At 36.2% G+C, this 27,308-nt stretch overlaps 1 protein-coding gene across 1 annotated transcript; it reads left to right on the forward strand.

Moving 5' to 3' along the window:
- Positions 1–411: 411 nt before the first annotated feature.
- Positions 412–27,203, forward strand: LOC104908364 (probable acyl-activating enzyme 17, peroxisomal). The gene is made up of 14 exons (XM_010697480.4): positions 412–747; positions 3,414–3,543; positions 3,647–3,897; positions 9,768–9,972; positions 12,786–12,826; positions 12,918–13,037; positions 16,469–16,542; positions 22,433–22,653; positions 24,390–24,484; positions 24,749–24,965; positions 25,456–25,581; positions 25,828–25,926; positions 26,630–26,842; positions 26,941–27,203. The coding sequence occupies exons 1-14, from the start codon at positions 494–496 to the stop codon at positions 27,049–27,051; spliced, it is 2,157 nt and encodes a 718-aa protein (XP_010695782.2). The 5' UTR covers positions 412–493; the 3' UTR covers positions 27,052–27,203.
- The last annotated feature ends 105 nt before the right edge of the window (positions 27,204–27,308 follow it).

Consider the following 27,308-nt stretch of genomic DNA (forward strand, 5'->3'; position numbering starts at 1 on the left):
ACATATTTATATAAATATAGATACACCATGCTTTCAAGGGACGTATTATATAATTTTAAATATATATTGTCATATCAAGAGTTATTAGCAAAAAGGATTTGAAAAACATTAATAGCTGATAAAGAACGTGAAAACTCAAATGTTACCACAAATGTATAGTACAAAAACGTGGTTCAAAATGTGTTTAAAATACTCTTATTATTATTGTCATTTAATAATTCATTTGTGATGTTTCACTTCGTTGAGATACATGGTTTTTTCGTGTTTCCTCTTCAACAAATGCTACATGCAGACTTGCAGTGTTTTACCATGTATAACATAATATATACACATTCTTATTTGATATAAATCAAAAAAATAAACTTCCCGTGCATTTTTGCACGGGTGGAAAACTAGTCAACTATAAAAATTGCGTATTCTTGTTGATAATCATCTTCCTCTGGGGGGAAAACAACGCCCGCCAAAACACTCCATCACCTTACCCAAGGAAAATATGTCACACAAAACCCTTGATCATATCACAGTTTCTGATATTGAATCTCAGGACATACCTTCTGAAATTGCAGTAAAAATTCACCAAAAACTTACCCAAATCATCCACGATTATGGATCTTCATCCCCACAAACATGGCAGAAAATCACAGAACAAATTCTCAATCCTCAACTTCCCTTTTCATTTCATCAGATGATGTATTATGGCTGCTTCAAAAATTACGGTTCTGACCCTCCTGCTTGGTTGCCCACCATGTGAGCACCTAATCCCCCCCCCCCCCCCCTTTTTTTTTTTTGCAATTTTTAATTTAGTGGTTTGTTTTTTTTACTCATTTTTAATGTTAAAGTAGACATTTTATTTAAATTTCTCCCTAATAATTGTTGTAGTGATGTTTGGTATGGCCTCAAGTAAAGATGGCACTGGGCCATGCCGGCCCGCCCGCCCGTCCTGTTATTTTTGTGCCGGGCCTTGGTGAATATTGGGTACTTTCTTGTTGATGTGGTATTCTTTGTTCTGTTTCTTTTTTCTACAGAATATTGGGTACTTCCTTGTTGAGTTATTTGGTGAGATGAATATCACTAAAATCTTTTTGCTCCTTGAACTAGTTTATCATTATTGAATTGAATAGCCAAAGTAATGAGAAATTCCGAGTTTCAATACCGGAATAATGAATAATGTTCATGCCATATTGCCATGACAATTTTTTAAATAAGCATAGTCAGTTTAGAAAAGAAAAAAAAAAGGGAGAAATAAAAATGAGCAATGTGTTGTTTAGTCCTAGAAAAAATTGGTATGATGAATTACATTAACACCTTCAGTGAACACCTAAGTATAACCCATCCCAAAAGCCCTCAAACCCCCTTGATGAGATTGAACCCACAACAATGTGTTGTTTAGTGGAATAGTAATATTTTTGGAAAAGTTGTGAACTAGTAATTTTTACGTTTTTTTCACCAGGTATCCCTGTGGTTTTTCAAAATTCATGGGGTACCCCTGTTTTTAAAAAATGAACCAGGTACCCTTACTTTGGAGGTAAAATGTACGAAATGCCATTAACGACTAACGGTGTCAAGTTTCCGTTAGTCATTAGGGTTAATTAACCCCTCTAACCCCCCTCCCCCCTCACCGGGAAAATGAACAAAGAGGAGCGATGCAACGGTGTTGACAGAACATCGACGAAGGAATCCCAGGTGGCTGAAACAGTTGAGAGAGATATAGAGGAGGGGAAACCACGGGGCAGGGGAAGCAACACAAGACACACTCGCGACGACGAAGAGAAGAGAGAGAAAATGCGAGCTGCAGGGGCAGCTCCGACGAGCTATGCGACGGCGAGGAGCAGCAAGCAGGTAGGGACGAAATGTGAGTGAGAGAATGGGAAATCACGGGGTTGGGGGCTGTGGGGTGGGGGAGGGCGGCTACGGGTGTGGGTGGGGGCAACAGGGTGGGGGGAGGGTAGAAGGGGGCTGTGGTGGTTGGGTAGTTAGGGTTAGGGTTTAGGGTGGGGTGAGGTGTTAGAGGGTTAGGGTTTAGGATGAGGTGTGGTGTTAGAGGGTTAGGGCCTAGGGGTTAGGGTTTTGTAATGAACTGGATATTTGCGACAGTAGAATAAAAGAAGATGGAGATGATTTTAATTGATAATAATGGGAATAACAGAAAATAAAGGATAATTGCCAATTATTCGAGTGACTTGACACACTCCCAAATGAACTCTTAAAAGCTCCCTAATATCCTCAACAATTTTCAACATACTTTCTTCTTTCTCATTAACACTATATATAGACTACTTTCTCTAACAAACTCTGTGACTTATTCCTCAAGCTAACTAATAAAGAGACTCCCTAAAATACCCTTTCCCCTAGATATTGATTCATAACAGGTTTTAGGGTTGGAGTTAAAGGGTTAATTTGGGTTAATAACTAATGGAAAATTGATGCCGTTAGTCATCAAGGACATTTCGTGAATTTTATTGAAATAGTAAGGGTACCTGGTTCATTTTTTAAAAAGTAGGGGTACTCCATGAATTTTGAAAACCACAGGGGTACACCCGGTGAAAAAACCGTAACTTTTATGGCACTGATTATGTGAACTAGTACCTCTTATGACACTGCTTTTCTGAAGTAGTAACTTTTCTGGTTCTTTTGTCAACTAGTACCTTAAAGTTGGTAAATGTTTTCATTTCAATACCTGAGCATTTCCGACCAAAAAAGGTCAATTATCTGGCATTGACTATGTATTTCTCTCCAAATCTTGTGCTTGAGATGCAAGTCTCAATGAGAGTGAACACAATACCGTTGTCCCCTTTTAAACCCAAAGTAACAAGCTTTGATGGCAAAAGTTAAACATGGCCTATTGTTTTAGGATGGGGAGGAGTTTGTGTTTACTGGGGTCCGAGCCCTTTGGTTAGGATTATGGTGTTCGAAGGCTATAAGTTATAAGAAACGAAAGGTGGGGTTAGCCTTAATGGTTAGTGTCATCCTTGTACACTTAATATACGGTGAACACAGGCTACACAGCAGACCTAGGAAGTATTCTTGAAACTATCCCTCACTATCTATGGCCACAGTTGATTTTCAATCTTAGTAGAAATGCTAGCAAGAGTCCGTTATGTATGGACTGAGTAGTGATGATGATGCCTTCCCAGACCAGTTACACATTTCTACTCTACTAGGAATGTTTAGGGCTTATGATTATTGGCTGACTGGCATATGATAATGTTACTCACCACATGCCTGTGCAAAGAGTAATTATTGCTTATGTTCAGCAGAGATTCTGTAAGTTCTGATCTAAAGTCTAGCTGTTTTATTTGCCATGTGGATGTATAAATGATAACACAGAGATCTTGCAGCTCTCATTGAAATCTGTGAAAACCCCGTTTTCGTTATTGAGGTTGAATGCTGAAGCCTTTTTGGATCTTGCGCAGGGAAGGTGCAAGGCTAACTAACATTGGTCAGCTTCTGGAAAGACGAGGAAAAGAATTTGTAGGTCCAACATATGAGGATCCTTTGTCAAGCTTTTCTGATTTCCAGGAGTTTTCTGTTTCAAATCCTGAGGTACTTCATTTGCTTTTTCATTTATTCTAGTGGGTCGAATGAATATTTCATGTCAATCAGTGTAAATATCTTTTTAACTGTCTCACAACTATTAATTTCTCAGGTTTACTGGAAATGTATTCTGGAAGAGATGGGTGTATCATTTACCAGACCTCCTAACTGTATTTTGTATGAGAACTCATCATACCCAGGAGGCCAATGGCTTCCAGGATGTTCCCTAAACGCAGCAGAAATTTGCTTGAGTTTAAATGCTAATAGAAATTTAGATAGTATTGCTGTTTTGTGGCGTGATGAAGGAGAGGATAATATGCCTGTTAAGAAAATGACCCTTCAGGAGTTGCGCAGAGAGGTGTGGTATGTCACCTCATCTTTTAGTAATAAAACTGCTGTCATCACAAGCTGAGTAAATGTTTTCCTTAGTACTAGATGAGGATATGGTAAAGAACACGCCTCGAAGCTTGGGGGAATCATTTATAACTTCATGCATGTTTTAGCTATGTTCTTGTTAAAGAAGTTCATAGAACTTCACGTAAAAACTGATTGAATTGGAAGAAACTTTAGAGAGAAAGTAGAGAGAAGGGAGGGAGAAGAATTTGTATTATGAATGAATGAGCTACTAGAACTCACTGTCAACTTATTATATTGTCAGCTTTCATTACAGAAATGGGTCTTTCAACTAACTAACTAACTTCTCTAACAACCTGAGAAGTAGTTATCACAGAATAAAAGTATAATGCTGAGTCATCAGTTTGTTGAGCTTGAGCTTTGAGCTGCTTGGGCTTAGCTTGCTGTTGAGCATGATCTTCAATACCCCCCTTCAAGCTTGGGGATGGCCGAGTCATGCCAAGCCTGGAAATAAGTTTAGAGTGTTGAGGAACTGACAAAGATTTAGTTAGAACATCAGCAATCTGCCCACTAATAGGTGAGCTCAATCAAACCTTCTAACACCTTTTCTCTGCTAAAGTGACAGTCCAATTCAATGTGCTTTTTTCTTTCATGAAATACTGGGTTTTGCCCAATGTGTAAAGCACTTTGATTGTCACAATTCAAAGTGACAAGTTGCAAGTCAAACACATTCAATTCTTGCAACAGCTGCGCAAGTCACTTCTGCAGCAGCTGCTGCCATGGCCCTATACTGAGCTTCACTTGATGACCTAGAAATTGTTGTTTGTTTATTTGATTTCCAGGATATAGGACTATTGCCAAGTAACAAAACATATCTTGTGACAGACCTCGTGGTGTTAGGGCAAGAGGCCCAATCTGAGTCCGAATCTGAGTCTGAATAAGCTTGGAGAGTCAAGTGAGCAGTAGCTTGCAACAAAATACCTTGACCAAGTGTATGAGCCAAGTATCTTAGGACATGGTGCAAAGCTTGTAAGTGATCTAGCATTGGTGTATGCATATATTGACTCAAGGTGTGTACTGCATATGAGATGTCAGGCCTTGTGTGAGTCAAGAAGTTTAATTTACCTACTAAACTTCTGTAATGTTCAGGATCATGGTTTGTGTCTCCTGAATCAGCTCTCAGTTTCAAAGCTGGAGATAAAGGTGTTTTAGCAACCTTGGTAACATATAATCCACAATCCAACAGCTCCTTAGTAAACTTCTTCTGTGTTACCACAATACCAGTAGTGTGACTGACTTCCATCCCTTAAGTACCCCTAGATTTTGATACTAAAAGTATCATGTAAATGCTGCTTCAATCTCAGAATTTCTTCAACATCAGACCCTCTGGGAGAATAATGTCATCTACATATATAGCTGCTACTGTAATTGAATCATCACATTTCTTCAAAAATAGAGAATAGTCATTCTTGGACTGTTGATAACCTTGCTTCACCAATTCTTCATGTAAACGAGCAAACCACTGTCTTGAGGCTTGTTTAAGCCCATATAAAGACTTGGTAAGCTTGCACACTAACTTGTCTGGATTTGGAATCCCTTCAGGAGCCTTCATGTATACTTCTTCATGAAGTGTTCCATGCAAAACTGCATTATTTATGTCCAATTGGTTCAATAGCCACTTAGAACAAGCTTCTACACATAAGAGACATCTTATTGTAGTCATTTTGACTACTAGTGAGAAAGTTGTCTTGTAATCCAAACCATACTTATGTGTAAAACCCTTGGCTACAAGTCTAGCCTTCAACCTTTCAACACTACCATCTGCCTTAAGCTTCACTTTATACACCCATTTACTCCCTATGGCCTTTTTTTATGCTTAGGAAGAGGCACCATTTCCCAAGTTTGATTGGCATTGAGAACATCCAACTCCTTCATAGCTTTTACCCACCCTCGATGCTGAGCTGCTTCCCAATAATTAACAGGTTCAACAACATTGGTTGTGTGGTTAATGTGAGTTTGAGTAGAAGATTGGAGTTGAGAGAATTGAACAATATTGCACCAATGAGATGTAATATGTTCAGCAAGACAAACATAGTTGTCTAGGTAGGTTGGTTTGTGTTTAGATCTGGTGGAGTGTCTAGGTGGTATAGCAGAAGAAGTAGGCTGAGTTTGAGAAGGTGAAGTAAGTTGAGTGGAAGTAGATAAATTAGGACTAGGTTCAGGTGAAGAAGAAGCAGGAGAATCTGATGTATTGGTAGATGTAGGGTGAGTAGGAGAGATGTCATCTGGAAAGATGAGGGGCTCAGGTATATCAAAGGCAATGTCCATAGTGACAGGGGTGTTAACAGGGAGATAGATTGGTGATGATGATGGAGAAGGTGTAGGAGAAGCAGCTGAGTATTGGTAAGGTAAGTGATGTTCATGAAAAGTAATGTCCCTGAAGACAATCATTTTTCCAGTTTCTAAACAAAATACCTTGTAGGCCTTCTGATGAGGTGGGTAACCAAGGAACACACACATGTGTGCTCTAGCATCAAACTGAGATCTGTGTGCTTTGATGGTAGACACAGAACATAAACAGCCAAAGACTATTAAATGGGACAAATCAGGCTTAGAACCATGTAATTTCTCATAGGGAGAAATAAAATCAATACTTCTGAGTTGCATCCTGTTGATAATGTGAGTTGCACACAGCAAGCACTCACCCCAAAACTTCACTGGAACCCTACTTTGGAAGAATAAAGCCCTGGCTGTCTCCAAGAGATTCCTATGCTTCCTCTCTACTACTCCATTCTGTTGAGGACTCTGAACTGAACCTTGTCGCTCTTCTTTCTTTCCTCGCGGGCAGGAAGCACACCAGCAGCGTGCATTGCGTGATTCTACTGTGTTTTTTGCACTTGACTGGTCCAGTCCAGGACAACTGAGATCTTCCGTTCTGCGTGCGTGGGAACAGCTCAAACAAAGAAAAGTCTGGTCTGGTCTGAATTCAGGCACGGCCCGCCCGTCTGCTGCTAGGTCGGGGAATGCCGCCAGTCGAGGGCGCCGCTATGCCCCTTAATCAATCGAATGGTCCTTCGACCTTCGTTTGATTTTTGCGGGCGGCGTATCTCTCAGGACAAGACTTTTGATGCTTAATGCCTATTGTGTTAAATGATTCCAATATATCACCCTCAACTAACTCTTTTGCATTGTGTGTTTCGACTTCTGAAACAAAGGATCTGAGTTTTGTATAGAGTTTCTACCATAGCAGAGAAAGCATTTAACACAGTAACAACATCAGATTTATTCTTCATCATATATGTCCATGTGTTTCTTGAAAAATCATCAACAATGGTGAGAAACCATGCAAATCCATCATGAGTCTTGGATTTGTATGGTCCCCAAGTATCAACATGAACTATTTCAAAAGTTTAGAAGTAGTAGAAAAGCTTGAAGGAAAGGGTAGTCTAGTTTGCCTAGCCTTAGGACAAACTTGACAGATTATATCACAAGCCACATTATTAGGAAAGCTAGAATTAATCAAATGTAGCTTATTGAATGGCATATGACCTAACCTGAGTTTGGCATCCTGTGATTGAGCAATGAATGCTGAATCTGCTACATTGATTGGAGAAGAATCTTGGCTTGTCTGACTATATTGAGCTTCAGTAACAGTATATAATCCAGAAGTGAGTTTACCAAGAACCACTGAAAGATTCAGAGAGGGATCCTGAGGGACATACATATCAGAAGTGAATGTTATTTCACAATTCATATCTCTACACAGTTTATGTGTAGATAAGAGATTGAATTTAAGGCTTGGAATGTGTAACACATTCTCCAGGATTATCCCATTATCAAACTTAACATGTCCTATATGTTCTACCACAATTTGCTTGCCATCAGCAATTGTAATAGTATTAGGCACTTTGGTGTACTTTTCATGACTGTTGAACATTTTCAAGTCATTACAGATGTGATCTGCAGCCCCACTGTCTATGATCCACTTGGAATTTGAACAAGTGAGGAGACAGGTACCTGATGCATTAGCACTGGTGCTAGCAGCTCTTTCATCAGTTGCTTGTTGAGTAGAAATGAACTCATCAACTTGTTGAATTGTTCTTCAGTGAGTTGAATAACATTCTCATCTGTGTTAACATTCTGAGCTTGTACTACTGCTGCAACACTCTTCCCCTTGTTCTTGAACTGAGATGGATAACCATTCAACTGCCAACATACATCAATTGTATGTCCTAACTTCTTGCAATGATCACATTGTGGTCGTTTATGAGCATTGCCTATCACAATCTTCTTGCTAGAGTGTTGAAACACATAAGAGGTTGCAGCTTGCCTTTGTTTTTCATCCTGAATAAGCAATCTATCAGCTAATGAGAGCTTAGGTAAGGGTTGCATCATTAGTATATTGGATCTGACATTAGCATATTTTAAATCAAGCTTCATAAGCATCTGAATTAATCTTTCTTCATTTTGCTGCTCTATAAACTTCTATGTAATGTTACACTTACAACCAGAACATGTAAATCTAGGTAATGGTCTAATTGCACTCAATTCATCCCAAACACCTTTATTTTGTGTGAAATAATCAGCTATTGAAGCTGATCCTTGAGAAATTTCAGACAAATTTTGTTGGAGTGTGTAGAATTGTGGACCTGAGGTTTGAGAAAATCTCTCCTCTAAGTCCTTCCAGATTTCAGCAGCAGTATTCAGATATATTACACTTCGAGCTATAGAAGTTTCTAAGGATCTCAATATGTATGATATTATAATATCATTACATCTCTCCCACGCAGCATAGTTAGAATCATCAGCAGCTGGTTTCTTTAAACATCCATTGATAAATCCTAGCTTATTTTTGACAGAAAAAGCTAACATCATACTCCTCCTCCATTCTCCATAAGATTCTCCTCAGAAATCGAAGGTAAAGAAGTATTTTCATTTGGATTAATATATATGGACTTGTAGTTAATATTTTTGATAGAACTTCACGTAAAAACTGATTGAATTGGAAGAAACTTTAGAGAGAAAGTAGAGAGAAGAGAGGGAGAAGAATTTGTATTATGAATGAATGAGCTACTAGAACTCACTGTCAACTTATTATATTGACAGCTTTCATTACAGAAATGGGTCTTTCAACTAACTAACTAACTTCTCTAACAACATGAGAAGTAGTTATAACAGAATAAACTATAATGCTGAGTCATCAGTTTGTTGTGCTTGAGCTTTGAGCTGCTTGGGCTTAGCTTGCTATTGAGCATGATCTTAAATGCTTATGCATACAAGGGACAAAAATAATACAAGAAAACATGTCACTCTCATTGCTAATCTTTATTTGCAAATCACACTGCTTTCCTTTGTTATTATTGATCAATATTTGTAGGATGCACTAAAATTAAAAAATTTGCATGAGAGATGGTTGCAATTTCCCATTGAAGCTATGACTCCTTCACATCTTTGACAACCCTCAGTGCTTTGTGGAGCAAATAGACATGCATGGACACTTGTAGTAAACAGTCTTGTAACTTAAGACATCCATGAATAATTATAGTAAACAATGATCTAATCTATTTGAATGTAGTAGTCTATTTTTTTTTATGCTCTTGAAATTGGTAATTTGACAATTGTGCAAACAGCCAAACAGATGGAGATCTTGTCACCTTTATCTGGTTGGCATTCTCGAATACTACAAAATTGTCAAAAAATGGTGCTTTATTTTGCTACTTCTTAATTTTATGGACTTTAGCCACACTAACAAGGACAGTAAGTTACTGAAGTAGATTGTTTTCCTGTGCTCTTGTTACTGTTGTTAGCAAAAATCTATCTATATTTTTTATCGTCAAGTATCTAAAGTCTAAACATTGTATTGATCCTGAATTCTGCAGGTCTGTTGCACATGCACTTGAAGCACTAGGTTTTCCGCGGGGATCAGCAATAGCTATAGATATGCCAATGAATGTTGATTCTGTGATCATATATCTTGCTATCGTTCTTACAGGCAATGTTGTTGTGTCCATTGCTGATAGTTTTGCACCAAGTGAAATAGCAACAAGGTTAAACATAGCAAATGCAAAAGCCATATTTACACAGGTATTGATGCTCCTATTTAACTTAATCTGAAGGTCATGAGAATCTCTTACTTAAACCTGCTTTAGCTTCATGCTTCTCTTTTCCTCATGTTGGTGGTGTATATATATAGAAGTGAGTTCATATGAGAATACATACTTACATGAGAAATGAGAATGATATTGACGCGCTATAACTCTTATGAATAAGTGATGTAACTCTAATGAAAAAGTGATATAACTCAAAAAAAAAAAGAATTTGAATTTTTTTTGGCTCTAAATTTTTTAGGTGGGTATAACTCTAATGAACAAGTATTGTAACTCTAAGTCAATCGTGTGGTTGAGATTTATTCTCATTCTCATGTAAGGAGTATTCTCATGTGATCTTACCCCTATATATATATATATATATATATATATATATATAAAACTTGCATCTTGTACCTGAGGCATGGTCTTTTATGAGTCCATGTGAACAGGAGCTATGTTGCTTGGACTTTTTATTTCACCTCAAGTATCTGTGTCGGATCCTCGACACTCGGACATGGGTGGGACACTTGGACACTTCGTTTTGGGCCAAAATATTGAAAAAGTTCCAAAAAAAAGCCGAGTCAGACACTTGGACACGTACCCGTGTTGGACATGGGTACTCGAGTCCGAGCAACATAGAAGAGGAGAGACAGAGACTTTCTTGGCACTAGGGAACTCGCACCATGTCAAATTCGAAGCAAAAGATTGGGGAGCATCCAAAAGTCAAAAACAATCATGTCAGCCTTAATTCCATGAAATTTCAGAGTCTGAAGGCAAGTGAAAATGGAAACTGGATAAGGAGATCAAGCACAGACATACAATTGGAACCTTAGGCCTATCTCCTCCTTTTAAAGATGAAGTGATTGTGTTGGTTAAAATAAATATTCACAAATTATACTCCCTCTTTCCCAGCTTAGCTGTCATAATTTCACAGCACTTCAAGTGAAATTGAGAGTTCGGAAACCTGTGACACAATGATAAAGCTGAAGTTCTGTTCTATATCTTTTGGGTTAAATCTGAGATAGCATGACATAAAAAAAATAGTTTTCTACCTCATAATTGATTTCTTGATCTATGTCGTACCTCATACTTGTGAGTTGTGAACCTGTCCATGCCTGAGAAACAAGGCAATTTTAGACACGCTTAGAGAATTCCTTCCCAAGCCTTAGCGTGATTTTGTGTAAGGATAGACAATTCTGGATATGACTCTTGTAGCCAACGGGATAATCAATGATGTTTGGAGAAATGTGTAAGGAACATTATTTGTTGACCATGAACATAAGAATGCGTAGGAGAGTTGGAGTATTCTGGGTAACATAATAAAGCGTAAAAGTTTTAGACTAAGGTGGAGAAGATGGATTAGATATGGTCTCTTGTCAGCCTTTTTCTTGGTCTTAGTCAGTGGGAAATCTATGAGATGGTTCGGGGCTATGAGGTGATGTGGTCTCGATTTAGTACAGAACTTTTTTTTTGGGAGGGAAGGGGGAGATAAGGGTCTTTTCAAAGGGTGGGGGTGAGCCAGTTTTTGGAAGGATGGGGCATGCTGCGTGTGTGTGCGTGGTTTTTTTTTGGGGTGGGGGGTTATTCCTTTTGGATGGTTATTACGAGTTCAAAAATGTTTTATGCTCCTGCAATCTTCCACTTCTTTGGTAAGTTCTTTCAATGCTCAGGATCAACCTATGGGGGCCACTATCTCATGGATCAATAAAAGCCTTTTTTGAAAATAAATTATCCTGTCACATGACTCATGTCAGGTGTGAGAGCTAGAGCCTTGCTGCTCAAGTAACTTGCAGTTTCTTAAGGTTAAGGATGAAGTATTTGAGAGATTCTTTTAGAGTCTTGAACGCCTTGAAGGTGGGGAGAAGGATTACTACATATTTCTGGCTAATGCATGTAATTACTAATACGTTATGTAGATGGTGCCACTTGGGACTTGGGAGGCTTTAATCTATAATGTAAGATGGAAATATGCTGAAAAGTAGTAATGTTGGTGATTGAAAAGGGTGAGACTGGTGATAGAACTTTGATCGTTAAGTGGTTAGACCATTGGGGTTATGTTTAAGATTTAATCATGAATTCAGTCAGATAAAAGCATACAGCAAATCTACTATGAAGTTGACTTATTCTCTCCGCTAATCATCAGATTCTTTATGAGATAGCAAAGGAGCCCAATGTCTCAATAGCACCTTCTTTTTTGAAAATTCTAATGAGATTTTATATTCTAAAATCTATACACAAAACTGACCTGGCCAGATTTTAATAAAACGTGACCTGAAGAACCACCATTTACTTGGCCTCCTCCCATTCCTCTCGCAAATGAGTGCCTTTGATTGATTACTAAACCAGTTTGTATAATCATTATTAGAAATTTATCTGCTGAAGCTCTTTGGGATCAGCTTCAGATGAGTTTCGGAAAAGGAGAGGATATATGGGGTTTAACTTAAAACGATTTTAGTTGTGCAGTTTCTTGACAAGTTCGTTTCTTAGTTTTAACAATGAATAGTCCATTTATGTAGTCTGAACTGCACTCTGCTATACGTGTGAATACAATTCTGTGCACCAAACTGTTGAGTTAAACATGCAAACATCTTCTGTTTGTTTGGTAATTGTGCTGTATCCATCTTTATAGATGTTCTTGTTCTTTCCTTCAGTTTACTATAGTGACAGACTGACAGTCATTAATACGTAATTGAAGATTATGTTACCAGTCATTGTAACTGAGTTTCAGATCTCATCTAAAACTCTAGTATCTTTGACCTGTAGTCTGGATTATAGCTGTTACTAAGCTCTCTTTCAATTATTCTTTAGGAAGTTATCTTCCGTGGCGGCAAAAGTATACCCCTCTACAGGTCTGGTTTGCTATAAATATATTTATAAAAAAATACTCATTTGTCTTGCTACTTTATACTTCCTACTGATCATGTAGATTTACTTCTGCAGGAGAGTTATTGATGCTCAATCTCCCATGGCCATAGTTATTCCTACAAGAGAATCCCATCTTACGATAAACTTACGTAGTGGTGATATTTCCTGGTATAATTTTCGAGGAGGTGTAGAGAAGTATGTTCCTCAGGTTTTCCTCATTGATTTATGTTTCTCCACCTTTCGTTCCCTTATTTCTACTGTAATGACTGCTAGTGGGAGTTCAAGGGTTCTTGTGCTTAACCCCATATCTTAGGTTCATTTTCTTGCTGTGGCAATGAGTTTCATCATAGAATTCCTTTTAATCTGTTATGATAAATATGAGAAAGATAATACAATGACAAAGAAACTGACGCACCAATTTAACGTGGTTCACTAACAATATGGAAAGTGTTGACGACATCCAAGGGAAGAGTTTTGTAGTGGAGGAAGGTTTTAAATTGCCGAATACAGAATTGCTTGTTTTTCTAGAAAGGATTTTATGTACTACCTCCACAAAGAACAATTGAATAGGCTAAAGAACAAACCTAATAGTAAACCTAAGCCCATATACTAGTATTTATACAAGGCTTTTGGCCTTTTTTGGGCACTACCCTCAGGACCTCTTATTTGTGGCAAATTTCCTTGAACCCCCGGCTTGCATTGAACCTTGCTGAGCTAGTGTAGCTCGGTATATTCCCTGAACTACGGGAACGATCGCAAAGAAGACAAGACGGCAATGGTTGTCGCAGTATAAAATGAAAAAAAAGTCCAACTATTTTAACAAATAGTGGAAGTTGATCCTCTTTCAAGTTGTGACGTCATAGTCGATAGATTCCGTGAGATGCTTCTCACTCTTTTTGATGCAAGGTCATGAATCTAAAGGCTTGTTTGGTACACGGTAAAAAAAATTGGCGAGGGTAATAACTTATAGGAAAGTTTGTCAAAAATTACCTTTTATGTACCAGTTTTGTTAGAATCAACCTTTTAAAAATTTTCTGACAACCTCAAACCTTTTTTTTTCTTTGCGAGAAACAACCTTGTTTCTTTTTCCGGCATTCACTCCGAGATTCCGGAGTTGACTAATTAAAACCCACCCATGTGAGATGTACGTGACTCGTATTGTTTCATTTTCTCACCCTTGTCTTCCCTTTTCCCTACCACTACCCCTACCAAACCCCCTTTCTCCCCATTAATTTTAAGGAGGAGAGAGAAAGCTTCATCTTCTTCATTTCTTTAATGGCGGCAACACCAATGAAATCACCTCTACAAAATTTCCCCTTAATATTTCCAAAATTGTGGTTCAAAGAAAGATTACAATGATGTCGTCGAAGACCTTTTGATTCCCCTCTCTCTCCTGCCGTAATCTGAAGATGCCGCCACCGAACCCTCAAACCCCAAGCATATGTGATCCCGCTCCTCCTGCAACCACCCACCAATGCTTCCAAGGAGAGCAACAACAACAACTCATGATGACTTGGAAGAGAAAGAATCATGGAAAAAGCCGAAAGTTGCAAAAAAAAGAGGAGAAGAATTAATAGGAAGGAGGTTGTTTGGCTGGGTAGTGGTAGTGAAAATGGAAGGAAAGCGTGACTGCATGAGAAAATGAAAAAATACAAGTCACTTCCATATCACATGGGGGGTTTAATGAGTCAACGCCGGCTACTGGGAAGTCAATATTGGAAATGGAAACAAGGTTGTATCTTGCAAAGAAAAAAATAAAGGTTCAAAGTTGCCAAAAAAATTTAAAAGGTTGTTTGTGACAAAAAATAGTACATAAAAAGTCGTATCTGACAATAATTCCTAATTTAAATGTAATTTTGCATAGAAAGTCCCAAGCCAATGTCCATTGTAATGCTTGTCCTCTCTGAAACATATATCTTTTCTTTGATTCCTATTATCCCTTTGGAGGTAATAATGAGTGATAATGGTATTTTGTGAAGCAATACACACGTTTGGGATGAAGTTTTATTACTATGGATACGGATCTGGGACTTTTATTGCAAAACTATTGTCATATAATCAATTACTAAACGGGCCATAAGGAATGAAAATGAATTTATATGTATATGTGCATGGGGTGTTCCATATTTTGTGGTAATGCGTGTCATTACCAAGTATGTTTTTATCTTCATTGGCTCTCATTAACATTTATTACCATCTACTTCATGATGAAGATTTACAATAAAACAAAATAATATTGTTCAGAGATCCATTACCATAAATATTCAAGAGGGTATTCCACCTTAAATTATACTCCATACATCAAAACTATGAGAAATGTTACTAAGGACAATAAAATTATCATGTGGGATTTTGTAAACGTTGTCATGATGTATATTTTTAAACGATTACTATTCTTTAACCGAAAAAATCGGTAACTAAATATTTCAATTGTTGACGTGTCTTGGGGACTATGATGTGTCAGATGTTTATTTATTTTTTAAACGTGGGGAGTAGGACGACTTGGGAGTACACAAATTAATACTAATCTTTTATAATGACTTTGTACCTGTGCTATTCAGACTTAGATACTTACTCATGTTGGCACGTGTACATACCTGAATGTCCAACTTGGGTACTTAATGATTATTTTACATGGTACTGGACCATACGAGCCTCCTGGTTCAATATCCTATATAGATTCAGGAACAATAATTAGCACGGAATGATCCAAATACATCCTTGTGTTTAGGTGAGATTGTTGAATGTGGAGATTGTAATATCTATCATCTATTAAGATACTAGGTTCGTTTTCTTTTTTACCTTGTACTCTATGACTCTTTATCTGATGCTTACTACTGTTTATATGGTTTTCCACCTCTTTATCTAATTCATTGGATGTTGAATTATATCAAACTATATGCACTCTACTGAAAATTTGAATGACATACACCTTGCCTGACTCAAATCCCAAGTTTATTCAATTTTAATATAATATCTATTAGTCATTTGATGGGCACATAATTACTTGTTGGAAGAGTCCATCCATCTGCTCATATCTCTCTTACTAATGCATATATTGTCTTTTCCATGGAGTATAGATCCTTCTACTTTCTACATCTAGCTTATTCTGTAGTTAATTTGTTATGTAACCTGCGTTGCAAATCTTACTGTACTAGAGTTATCACATATCTTGCACTACTCTCTTAACTTTTATAAAAGTTTTTCTTTCCTTTCAAAATACTTATATCACTATGCGAGTGAGTCATAAGGGCATAGGGCTATAATATGTTGCTAAGAATTTTGTAGTCAGATGTCTAGACCTGGCTCAGAAGCTTGTACTGTTATCTATCAATTTTACTTTCCTCTTGGTAAACAGAATTGCACGATGCAGATTGTATGCTTGTATATGTTTTGTTAATATATAAAATGAACACTAGAAGTTGAAGCCTTGGCTTTCAGTTAAGCCTGACATTAATCCTTATTTTTTGTAATAACTAAAAGTGGGAATAAGCCTGAATCTAATCATGAGTTATTTTTCAGATTGCTGTATAATAAATTTATCTTAAAGAGTATTTTCATGTTTGAAATCTTTCTCCTTAAGCACCTGATATCTGAGCTGCTTTGAACTTAACTTTGGGTTGCAGGGCAGAAGAATATATAGCTGTGCATCAACCAGTGGAATCATTCACAAACATTCTTTTCTCGTCTGGAACAACAGGTACTCACAAATATGATATGACTCCTGCAATCTGCATCTATTCTTCTGTTTGAGCTTGATATCACAAGATTGTGGATTTCTGGGTATATTCGTCCTAACTCATGACTTCTATTATAATCTTGATGTTTTCGTACAACAATAACATAACTTTGCTATGGCAAGGACATGTTTGTTGCAAAAAGTCTCAGCATTGAAGTGTTTATCCTGAAAGGCTTGTATCTTAAATTGTACGGTGAGGGAATATCTTGTCATGGAAAGCAAGAAATCTGAACTATGCTGGCCAGTCTTTTTGTCAAGGCTTCAGAAACTTAAAGCAATGAATGATTGAATGATTGAATGATTGATTGGAGGCTTGCTAGTTGCTCCAAACAAATGAATTGGTTTTGGTGGAGCTAGTAGAAACCAAACCTTTCTTGTGAAGCTTATTCTGACATCGTTGAGCTTACGTGCCTCTTAAATATTGCTTTCCGTCACCTTTTTTATTACTTCCGATGTTTCACTAAAATTACATCAATTTAACCTTTGCCCTATTCATATTTCCCATTTTAACCATATGTTTATAATAAATATAATTTAAATGCTATAATACACAACTAGTCTTATAACCTTGGCCTCACGATGATTGAGTTTTGTGTCAACATTAGTGTGTAAAGGGAAAAGTGTTAAATGGAGAGATTCACAAGTCTCTCTTCGGGTTGTGTCATTGTGATCTAAAATATTTAGGGTTATATATATATGTACGATTTGGTGAGAAGGAGTCCTTTAGAACAAAGGCAATACCTTTTAGAACATACTTAAATTTTTTTAGAACATATTCAACATTTTTTTAAACGCATACAACACTTCTTAGAACAATAACTTATAGAACATATGTTATGAGTTTTAGAAAATAAACACATCTTTTTAGAATGTAAAACCTAATCAATACATACATATGTTGATATATTCTAAATTTTATTAATGTCTTAAATTATTTCAAGTATGTTTTGAAATATTTTAAGTGAGATCTAAATTATTTCAAGTATGTTCTAAATTATTTTAAACATGTTAAAATTATTCCAAGTATGATATAATGATTACAAATATGTTTTAAATTATTTCATGTAAAATTTTAGAACATGTACACTATTTTGTACTCCCTCCGTCCCAAAATATAATTCCCATTTTCCTTTTTTCACGGTAAATTATGCAAGTAGAATCTAAGAGGGATAGTAAAGATTTTTTGTTTATTTAAATAAATGTTGTATGGGAAAAGATGATTTTAGGAGAGAGAATGGAGAATAATTGGTGATAGAGCATTAATTGTAACATTTTGGTTGAAGAAAACAAAGGAAAACACAAAATTCAAGAAGTAAATAAATGATGGGACACAGTTTTATATGTATGTATAACCCCAAATATTTGAAGAGGAGGAGGAGCGGGAAGTCGAGAATGGTGCTCGGAGTCTTGGAGATGAAAGATTTGAAGATGAGAGAGGGCGTGGTGGATGAAAGAGGTGTGGGTGTTGTGGTGGTCTTGGGTTGATGGTGCAGTCAGGTTGGTGGTGCAATAGGGTTTGTGTTACTGTCGTGGTGTCAGGTTGGTGGTGATGTCAGGTCGGTGGTGGTAGTCTTGGGCTGGTGGTGGTGTTCAGTTGGTGGGTGGAGTTGGGAAGGGGGTTGGGTGGTTAGAGTTGGGAAGGGGGTTGGGTGGCTTGAGTTGAGGAGAGAGAAAGGGGTGAGTTGAGATGAAGGGAGAGGTGGCTGAGAGGTGTGTTAGATCAATTAAGTTGTTTAGGTTAGTGGATTATAAGTTAATTGTGTTGTTGGAGAAATTACGTAATCGCAATTTTGTAAATAAAAGGAAATTAACTTTCCATTTTGAGTTATATTACACCTATTATGACATTTCTTAAAATGGTAAATGATCCATTTATTATCAAAATCATGTATCATCAACCCAACAATAATTTATTTTTTTTTGAAAAAAAGTTGATCAGTTGATTTATTAACAACAAAATTACACCAAAAATCCAAAATTCCCAATCAAATTAATTGAGAAAACTCGCTCATAACTAAAATTACTTCATCCACGACAAAGGCCAATTAAGAGAAAAAATGCCGTGAAGAAAAATGCAAAAAACAGGAAGATAATAATCAAACTCATATTCTTGCACCTTTCATCGATGCTTTTCGTCGGCAATCAAACGAGTTTCTTCTTCAATCGACTTTTTTTTGCCAACTTATGTAGAAATCTTGCCATTAACAAAGGTGAACAAGTTCGCCATGAGGATGGCGGTTTGAAGTGTCAAGTTTGCCGAAAGATAATGGTGTGGCACAAGGTATGAATCGTCGATGCCGGAGATGAGCAAGTGGCGGTCGCAAGGCGAGGTGGTGATGGAGATTTCGCCATGGAAGGTGAAGATAAGAGAGAAGGTTAAGAAGAGAGAATGAGAACAATAGGACAGAGAAGACAAGGTGAGGAGAGAGAAAGAAATATTGAGAAAATGTCGTGAGTAGCATGAATTGAAACTCTGAGAATATTTTAATTTGATTTTTTTGGGCAAAAAAATTCTAAGCCATTGGATGTAAGGTAATCCGATTGACATGAGTTATTCTCACATAAGTGGACTCTCTTACATAAGAGAGGTGCTCTCTCTCTCACACACACACACATATATATATATATATATATATATATATATATACATATATATATATATATATACATATACATATATATATATATACATATACATATATATATATATACATATACATATACATATATATATATATATTATACATATATTATATATATATATATGTATATATATATATATATATATATATATGCATATGTATATATATATATATATATTATATATATAATATATATATAATATATATATGCATATATATATATATATATATATACATATATATATATATATAAGTGAGTTCATATGAGAATGCATACTTATATGAGAAATGAGAATGAATTTTATACGCTATAACTCTTATGCATATATATATATATATATATATATATACATATATATATATATATATATAAGTGAGTTCATATGAGAATGCATACTTATATGAGAAATGAGAATGCATACTTATATGAGAAATGAGAATGAATTTTATACGCTATAACTCTTATGAACAAGTGATGTAACTCTAACAAACAAGTGATGTAACTCTAAAAACAAAATATTTGAAAAAAAAATTCAAAAAAAATAATTTTTTTTTTAATTTAAATTTTTTTAGTGGGATATAACTCTAATGAATAAGTGTTGTAACTCTAAACCAATCGTGTGGTTGAGATTCATTCTCATTTCTCATGTAAGGAGCATTCTCATGTGATCTTGCCCTTATATATATATATATATATAATATATATATATATATATATATATATATATAGAAGTGAGTTCATATGAGAATGCATACTTACATGAGAAATGAGAATGGATTTTACGCGCTATAACTCTTACGAATAAGTGATGTAACTCCAAAAAAAGAATATTAAAAAAAAAATTTCAAAAAAAAATAAATTTGTTTTTTGGGTTCAAAATTTTTTAGGAGGGTGTAACTCTAATGAACAAGTGTTGTAACTCTAATCCAATCGTGTGGTTGACATTCTTTCTCATTTCTCATGTAAGGAGTATTCTCATGTGATCTTGCCCCTATATATATATATATATATATATATATATATATATATATATACACACACACAATCAAATGAGAAGATTCTTAAAATGACAAGGATTTTTTTTGCATACTTTTTGAACTAAATGTGCGTATTTTTTTTAATTACATGTGCAACTTTTTTTCCTATGCATTTTTTTTTTTGAACTAAATATGCATCTTATTTGTCAATGGCATATGTTTGTAGTTCAAAAAGTGATATATGCACATTTGAGTACAAAAAATATGCACATAAATCCGTCTGTCCCTTCTCATTGGATCTTTACTCTCTCTCTCTCTCTCTCTCTCTCTCTCTCCTCTCTATATATATATATATATATATATATATATATATATATATATATATATATATATATATATATATATATATATATATATATATATGTATATATGTATATATATAAGTAGATATCTTATATTTTATCTAGCATTCCTCCATTTTGTTTTAGGCACTTTCTCTTTTGGGAAGTTTCAAATCAATTGACACATTACTTGCTTTGAATATTCTTTCTCTTTACCTCTCTCCTCATTAAATATGTCCCCTTATTTTTTTATCTCTCTCATATCTCTCATGACCCATTAATGTGCCCTCCCCCTATTTTGCAACTATCAAGTCCTAATAATATTTGAATATGAGTAAGGAACGAAAGCAAACATTTCAGAATATAAGATAGAGGTAAAAGAAGTCAAAAAAGGAGGTCCTGAGGGAAAGTAGGATGAGGTGAGGCTTGGGTTTGTGTTGTTGATTATTTTAGTATATATGTTATCAAAAATGTCTTGATGTTGTCGAAATATTAGATTTGTGTAAAATTTGCTGGTAAATTGTTAAGAAATTAATGGTTAAAGTTCTTAGTCGACAAGCATGCAAGTCAAATTGTTGCAATTTTAGTGAAAAGGAGGAAGTATAGTTCTTCATTATCTTCGATATGCATGTTTGACATGATTGATCAACTCAAAGACAAAGGTGATATCTGTTTGTAATAAAAATCTAAGATCATGGAACTTTGCTTGCATCTCTAAGTAAAGGGTGAATTAAATGGTTCTATATACTCATTCTCCCTTCCTGTTTATTAGAATTGGTTGGCTTTACGTCACTAAGATTTCCTAGTGCTCCTACAACTAGCGCTAGACATCCTCAAGTAACCTCAAATCAATTGCTTTTCTCCTTTTTCTTATCTATACATCTTTTAAACACCCCCTTTCTATGTCAGCGCAAGTTACCTAGTTTGTGGTATGAGAATGGTAAGGGAAAGCAATTCGTTACTTTGTCTTGGTGAATTAGCCCAAAAGTATACCATTTGAATGTAAAAATCACTGCAGTTCGCGGTGGACAGAAATTAAGCGGCCGGGGGATCATTCAATATGACGTGTAAAAACTCATGAACTAACAACGGTATGATAATACGATATGATGACAATGCTGCAAAGGTTGGGTCGATTGAATAAATGGATCGAGCCCGGGGGGGGGGGAATCGGAGTAGGTAATACTGTATCAGCCCCTTTTTATTTATCTCCTAAGCCTTATACAAAGCCTTTATCTTTGCACCACTTTATGCTAGCAAGGGAGTGTTGTAATGTTATTCTCTTACCTAAATGACATTCTAGCAATTTAGCTCATTTTTCTTCCATTTCCAGATCTTGTGAAGATATATTTTAATTCCCTACAAGGCTTTACTTATATCTACAAAAGTGTCCTTCTCGAGGCAAAATGTATGGCACACACCTTGAGGCATTGCACCACATTCCCCCCCTCTAATCTGTACTTCAATATTTTTGATAGATAGTACTTGTTACTGGAAGTCCGAAATAATACACCATGGAAATATCTTAAAAGAATTACTGGCAATCACAAATACAAGAGATGCACTCCGGCTCCTTTAGAATATAACAAAATAAGTGATGTTTATTTTGTGTACAATAACTTTTTCTTTATCAGATGTGAAACCTTAACTTCCATTGATCCAGCCTTTTCTTTTGCATCGGGGGTATTGGATAGCCTTTTATTTCTTGCGTGGGGGGTGGAGGCCTTGGGGTGGGTGGGTGGGGTGGAGGAAGGAGTTTCCACATGATCTAATCAATATGGAGAACACTCAAATCATCAAAGGCCATCTCCAACCATTTAGTACGAGGGTGTTGAAGAACAATTCTTGTAAGAGATAGGATGGAATTCACTAGATTCTTTTATCTTGCAGGGAAACCAAAGGCTATCCCTTGGACCCACGCAACTCCTCTCAAGGCTGCTGCAGATGCGTGGTGTCATATGGATATTCGTAAAGGTGATGTTGTTGCTTGGCCCACTAATCTTGGTTGGATGATGGGTCCTTGGCTAGTTTATGCGTCCCTGATAAATAATGCGTCCATTGCTTTGTACAACGGATCTCCCCTCAGTTCTGGATTTTCCAAGTTTGTACAGGTAAGAGTTGTGTGAGAAAGCTTAATTTTTAAGTGGTCTTGCTCTATGTGTGTAGAATGTCGGTTCTTGTCTAGTTGTCTTACATTATTTCTTCAATTTAACTGCTCTGCTGGCTGAGTAAATTGTAGTTGATAACCAGCATTGAAGTTTTGTGTCTGCAGAACAACAATATTAGACAACTTGGTAGAGAAAATTTAAAATTTCCTACATGTTATTAGTTTCTTTTGCTACGTCAAGGCTATTTCATTGGCTCCGTTAATGTTTCCCTGGTCCACTTTGTTACTATTGATACAAGTTTGTACTTCGTAGTGATGTGTCATGTACTCATGAGTACAGAGCATCAAAATGATATTATGGTTTTCTGCATCAAGTTTCGTACTCATTGGTTTTAAATATATATATACTTCCTACACCGCATTTTTACCTTCCTACTTTTAGTTGTAGGATGTCTCTAAATAATCTTCTTATTTCCTTTTTTCTGTAAAAAAGTAATTTTCTCTGTCACATCGATCCCTTTTATTATCCATTACATGCTGTTTGTCACTACCTAGTACCTCTTAATCAACTATCTATTATTTTATTATCTTACATATAATAAAATTTGCTTAATCTCCATGCCCTTTTGATAAATTTGATAGAACTAAAAATAGGCCTGCAACCCAATAAAGAGTTCGGTTCACTTATAAGCCCAAAGGAGGTTCCATACTAAAACCAATTGGCAATAGTAGGAGTAGCTCCTCTAACTTATAATGTGGTACTTTCTCTCCTCCTTCTCTAATGTGGGACAACTCACATGTGCACAACATGGGGTACAACACCTTTACATATGGGAAAATAAATATAGGATGGAGGTAGTACTATTATGTGCATTTAGTTATCAGTTGGTCTTGTAAGAGACCGTCTACTTTTAATTTAAAAGTAGGCGCGGCCCAAGCCCAATATTAAGAAGAGAATAGATCATATTTCTTAATATAGTGACTACTTTAATCTATTTAGTGACCATTTTAATCTATTTAGTGACCAGTTTAATCTATTCAATAATAACATTCTTTAATTCATTTAGTGACTGATTTAATCCATTTAGTGACTAGCTTAATCCATTTTGTAAGACTGACGGACTATTTTTAAAAATTGTTTGTTCTAATTCAAAATTTAGAAGGGAAATAAAAGAAGGAGAAGAGAATGGACGACTAGGATGGTGCAAGATACCTAAAAATAGTGTTAGGTTAGAGAGAAATTGAATGGGCTTCTTAGGAGAACGTAGGTTTGCATTGTCTAATTTTATATTAAAATTAGACCGTCTATTATAATAATTTGTGTTTAGTTATTATTCTTCTATAAGGATTTCAAGAATCTTTTCTCTATGCTCAAATCAAGCTCAGTACTTGGTGAATTATGTTGCTGCCTAAGCTCTATATTAGCATTTAGATGCCAGCTCTAAATGCCATTACATACCTCGTGGTGAGAAATTCTAGTTATAACATTTGCTAATAGGTGCCGTTTTAATGACATATATTATATCCTCAATGTTGAGGCCTACCCAGTGGGAAATTTTAAAAGGTTCAGAAGCATAATAAAGTGAAGAGTGAGGAATCGCTGAAAATGAGTTTCCAAACGATTGGTTTATGTTGCCAAAATTTTCTCTTCTCAATGCTTTGATGTCTTTGTTGAGTGAGTTGTTGCTAGTTGCTAGTATACTTAAGTATATAGCTACCACTTTTCATGTTTCTCCACAGGATGCTAATGTAACAATGCTTGGAGTAGTTCCGAGTATTGTCCGGGCTTGGAAAAGTACAAATTGCACTGCTGGATATGATTGGTCATTCATCCGGTAAGTGATCAATTGTATTATTTGAGTCTCTCTAAGTTTTTTCCTCCAATGATACGAACGTTTTAGTTGATTTCTGCGTGTCATAGTTCCATATGTTAATATTTTGAACTCAAGATACTCAAACTGTATATTGCCAGAAAAAAAGAAAATAATTTACACTTAACTCAAGGCCACCTTATTTTGGTGGGGGGAGTGGGGGAAAGGGTAGCTAATTATCTCAAGACTTGAGATATTTTGATGTTTTGACCTCTTGGTTTCTTCTAGTTGCTTTGGCTCTACTGGGGAGGCATCAAGTGTAGATGAATATCTGTGGCTTATGGGGAGAGCATCTTACAAGCCCGTGATTGAGATTTGTGGTGGTACAGAGATTGGGGGTGGGTTTATAACTGGGTCTTTATTGCAGCCTCAAGTTTTAGCTGCTTTTAGCACACCAGCTATGGGCTGCAGCCTCTTTTTACTTGACAACAATGGAACTCCTATTGTAAGCACGGTTAACTTTGCATATATACACCATATTTTCTTTAAATGCATATTGTGCCTTGTGATACATCGATACTAATGCTATGTTCGTAATTCTCTATGTATATCTGAGTCAGTATTTCGTAAAGCAAAGTTGCAATCAATAGATTGATTAGATTAAATTCTGGTTCTCTCACACAATTGTTCCGTATTGTTATTCCACATTCTCCCGCCTTAATAAATCCCAGGTAACAAGATGATATGTACTGTATTCAGTATCCTGACTTGATTTAGGATTCTCTTTTTCTTTCTCATCCTCTGGGGAGTTTTTTTTTTTTTTTTGGGGGGGGGGGGGGGGTGAACGTGTAAGCTATCAGCTGTTTATGTAGAGTTTTCAAAATTGCATAGAATTTTTTGTCTAAGAACTATTAGACTTTTTAATGAAGAATGACATATGGCAAGGTGTGCCTTTTGAGCTGTAAGTTTAAAGCTCTTTCATATTTTATGTGCAGCCACAAAACATGCCAGGCTTTGGAGAATTGGCCCTTGGCCCTTTAATGTTTGGAGCTTCACATACACTCCTTAATGGTGATCATTACAAAGTCTACTTCGAAGGAATGCCAACATGGAAAGGAAAGGTCAGATTATTTCTTATATGACTGAGTTGGCATCTAATTACCCTATTACGCCCACCAAGTTTGTTCTCTGACTGTTTGAACTTTGAAACACAAAAATTAATCTTTTGCTCCATGACAAAATTAAAATTGTCCATCTCCACCCATCCAAGACATCAAAGGCTGACATCCTTCAATTTTTTCTCTTGTAATTTACAAGAGATATCTTCTATGGCATAATTTAAAATCGTAGCCTGTGCTTTCATTCAGGTTCTGCGGAGGCATGGAGATGTATTTGAGCGTACTACTACTGGGTATTATCGTGCTCATGGTCGTGCTGACGATACTATGAATCTAGGTGGTATCAAGGTCTGACAACTGTACATATTAAGATTTCTGAATCCTCTTTGTTTCACAATATTGTCTTACTGGTTGATATGATGAATCCTGTGAAAAAACGTTCTTTGTACAGGAACTTTTGTTGATAGGCTATAGTCTTACGGAAGCAACTGTTAAAGGGCCATCATTTTTTTTGGGGGGGGGGGGGGGGGTTGCATGCAATAGTAATTTCATTTTACTTTATATCGCTAGGAGTAGAAAGAATATTCTGAAGCCACACTTGTAGTTCTATTCATGGAAATTTGTAGATTGATAATTGATGCATGTTGCATAATGAAAAAGGCTTTTTGGAGAACGGATCACTGGAGAAAGAGAAACTAGCATGTCTATTATACCTTTACTTGTCCATGTGATGTCTATTATACCCTTACTTGACCAATCAATGTCTATCGAAGGGCAAGCTTGACTACTCAGTTTCCAAGTAAGGCTATGTGCTTGTTGTTATCTCCACCTAAGTGTTCTCCAAATAGCCAGACTTCATAAACAAGCCGGGGATTGCACCTAATGTCTACATGGCACAATTTGTTCACACAAACCAGAACCATCACAACCTTGAGAGAGTTCAGAATCTGGATGATCGCTTTTAGATTGTTATAGTAGTAAATAGGCAGCCATAAATGTAAGTAGCAAAATTGAAATTTACAGTTTCTCATGTTATTGAGTATTCCATCAGGTAAGCTCCGTTGAGATTGAGCGCATCTGTAATGGAGTCGACAACAGCATCCTTGAGACAGCTGCCATTGGTGTCCCACCTTTGGGAGGAGGACCAGAGCAGCTGGTAATTGCAGTTGTTTTCAAAGATGCGAGTGAATCCATCTCGGACTTGAACCAGTTGAAGATGTCTTTCAATTCTGCGCTCCAGAAACAGCTAAATCCTTTGTTTAGGGTGAACTTTCTTCATGGTCTCTTCAGTTTTTTGCCCTTTCCTGCCTACATAAATTTATGTACCATCATGACTTGATTATTTTCTCTGAAAATCTGCAGGTCTCTCAGGTCGTGTCTTTCCCGTCTCTTCCAAGGACAGCGACCAATAAGGTTATGAGGAGGGTCCTCCGGCAGCAATTTACACAACCTGCTGGAGCTTCCAAGTTATGAATCATAAGCAATACTTAAATGGTTCTTGTAATTTTAAGCTACTGTTTTGAAATTTTTTGTCATTGCTAAAATTGTTTTGGTTATGCCTCTGTGGTGTTGAGGACAGAAACAAGGGACGTATCATAAAGTATGGTATCGTGTTGAACACCAAATGCTTGTGTTCGCTCACTGTGCTCTAAGCTTTTCTATTTCCCAAAAAGAAAAAATGATAATAGTAATAAGGTATTAGTCAAGTGCTCTTAAGAGCAATTCTAATG

This window comes from Beta vulgaris, chromosome 5, assembly GCF_026745355.1.
Source record: "Beta vulgaris subsp. vulgaris cultivar EL10 chromosome 5, EL10.2, whole genome shotgun sequence".
NCBI classification, from domain to species: Eukaryota; Viridiplantae; Streptophyta; class Magnoliopsida; order Caryophyllales; family Amaranthaceae; genus Beta; species Beta vulgaris.

Excerpts from the sequence above, each read along its gene's own strand:
- LOC104908364 (XM_010697480.4), top strand. The coding sequence starts at position 494 with ATGTCACACAAAACCCTTGATCATATCACAGTTTCTGATATTGAATCT. Across the intron at positions 16,543-22,432 it reads TTTCTCGTCTGGAACAACAG|GGAAACCAAAGGCTATCCCT; the intron begins GTACTCACAAAT and ends TTTATCTTGCAG. Across the intron at positions 25,582-25,827 it reads TGCCAACATGGAAAGGAAAG|GTTCTGCGGAGGCATGGAGA; the intron begins GTCAGATTATTT and ends GCTTTCATTCAG.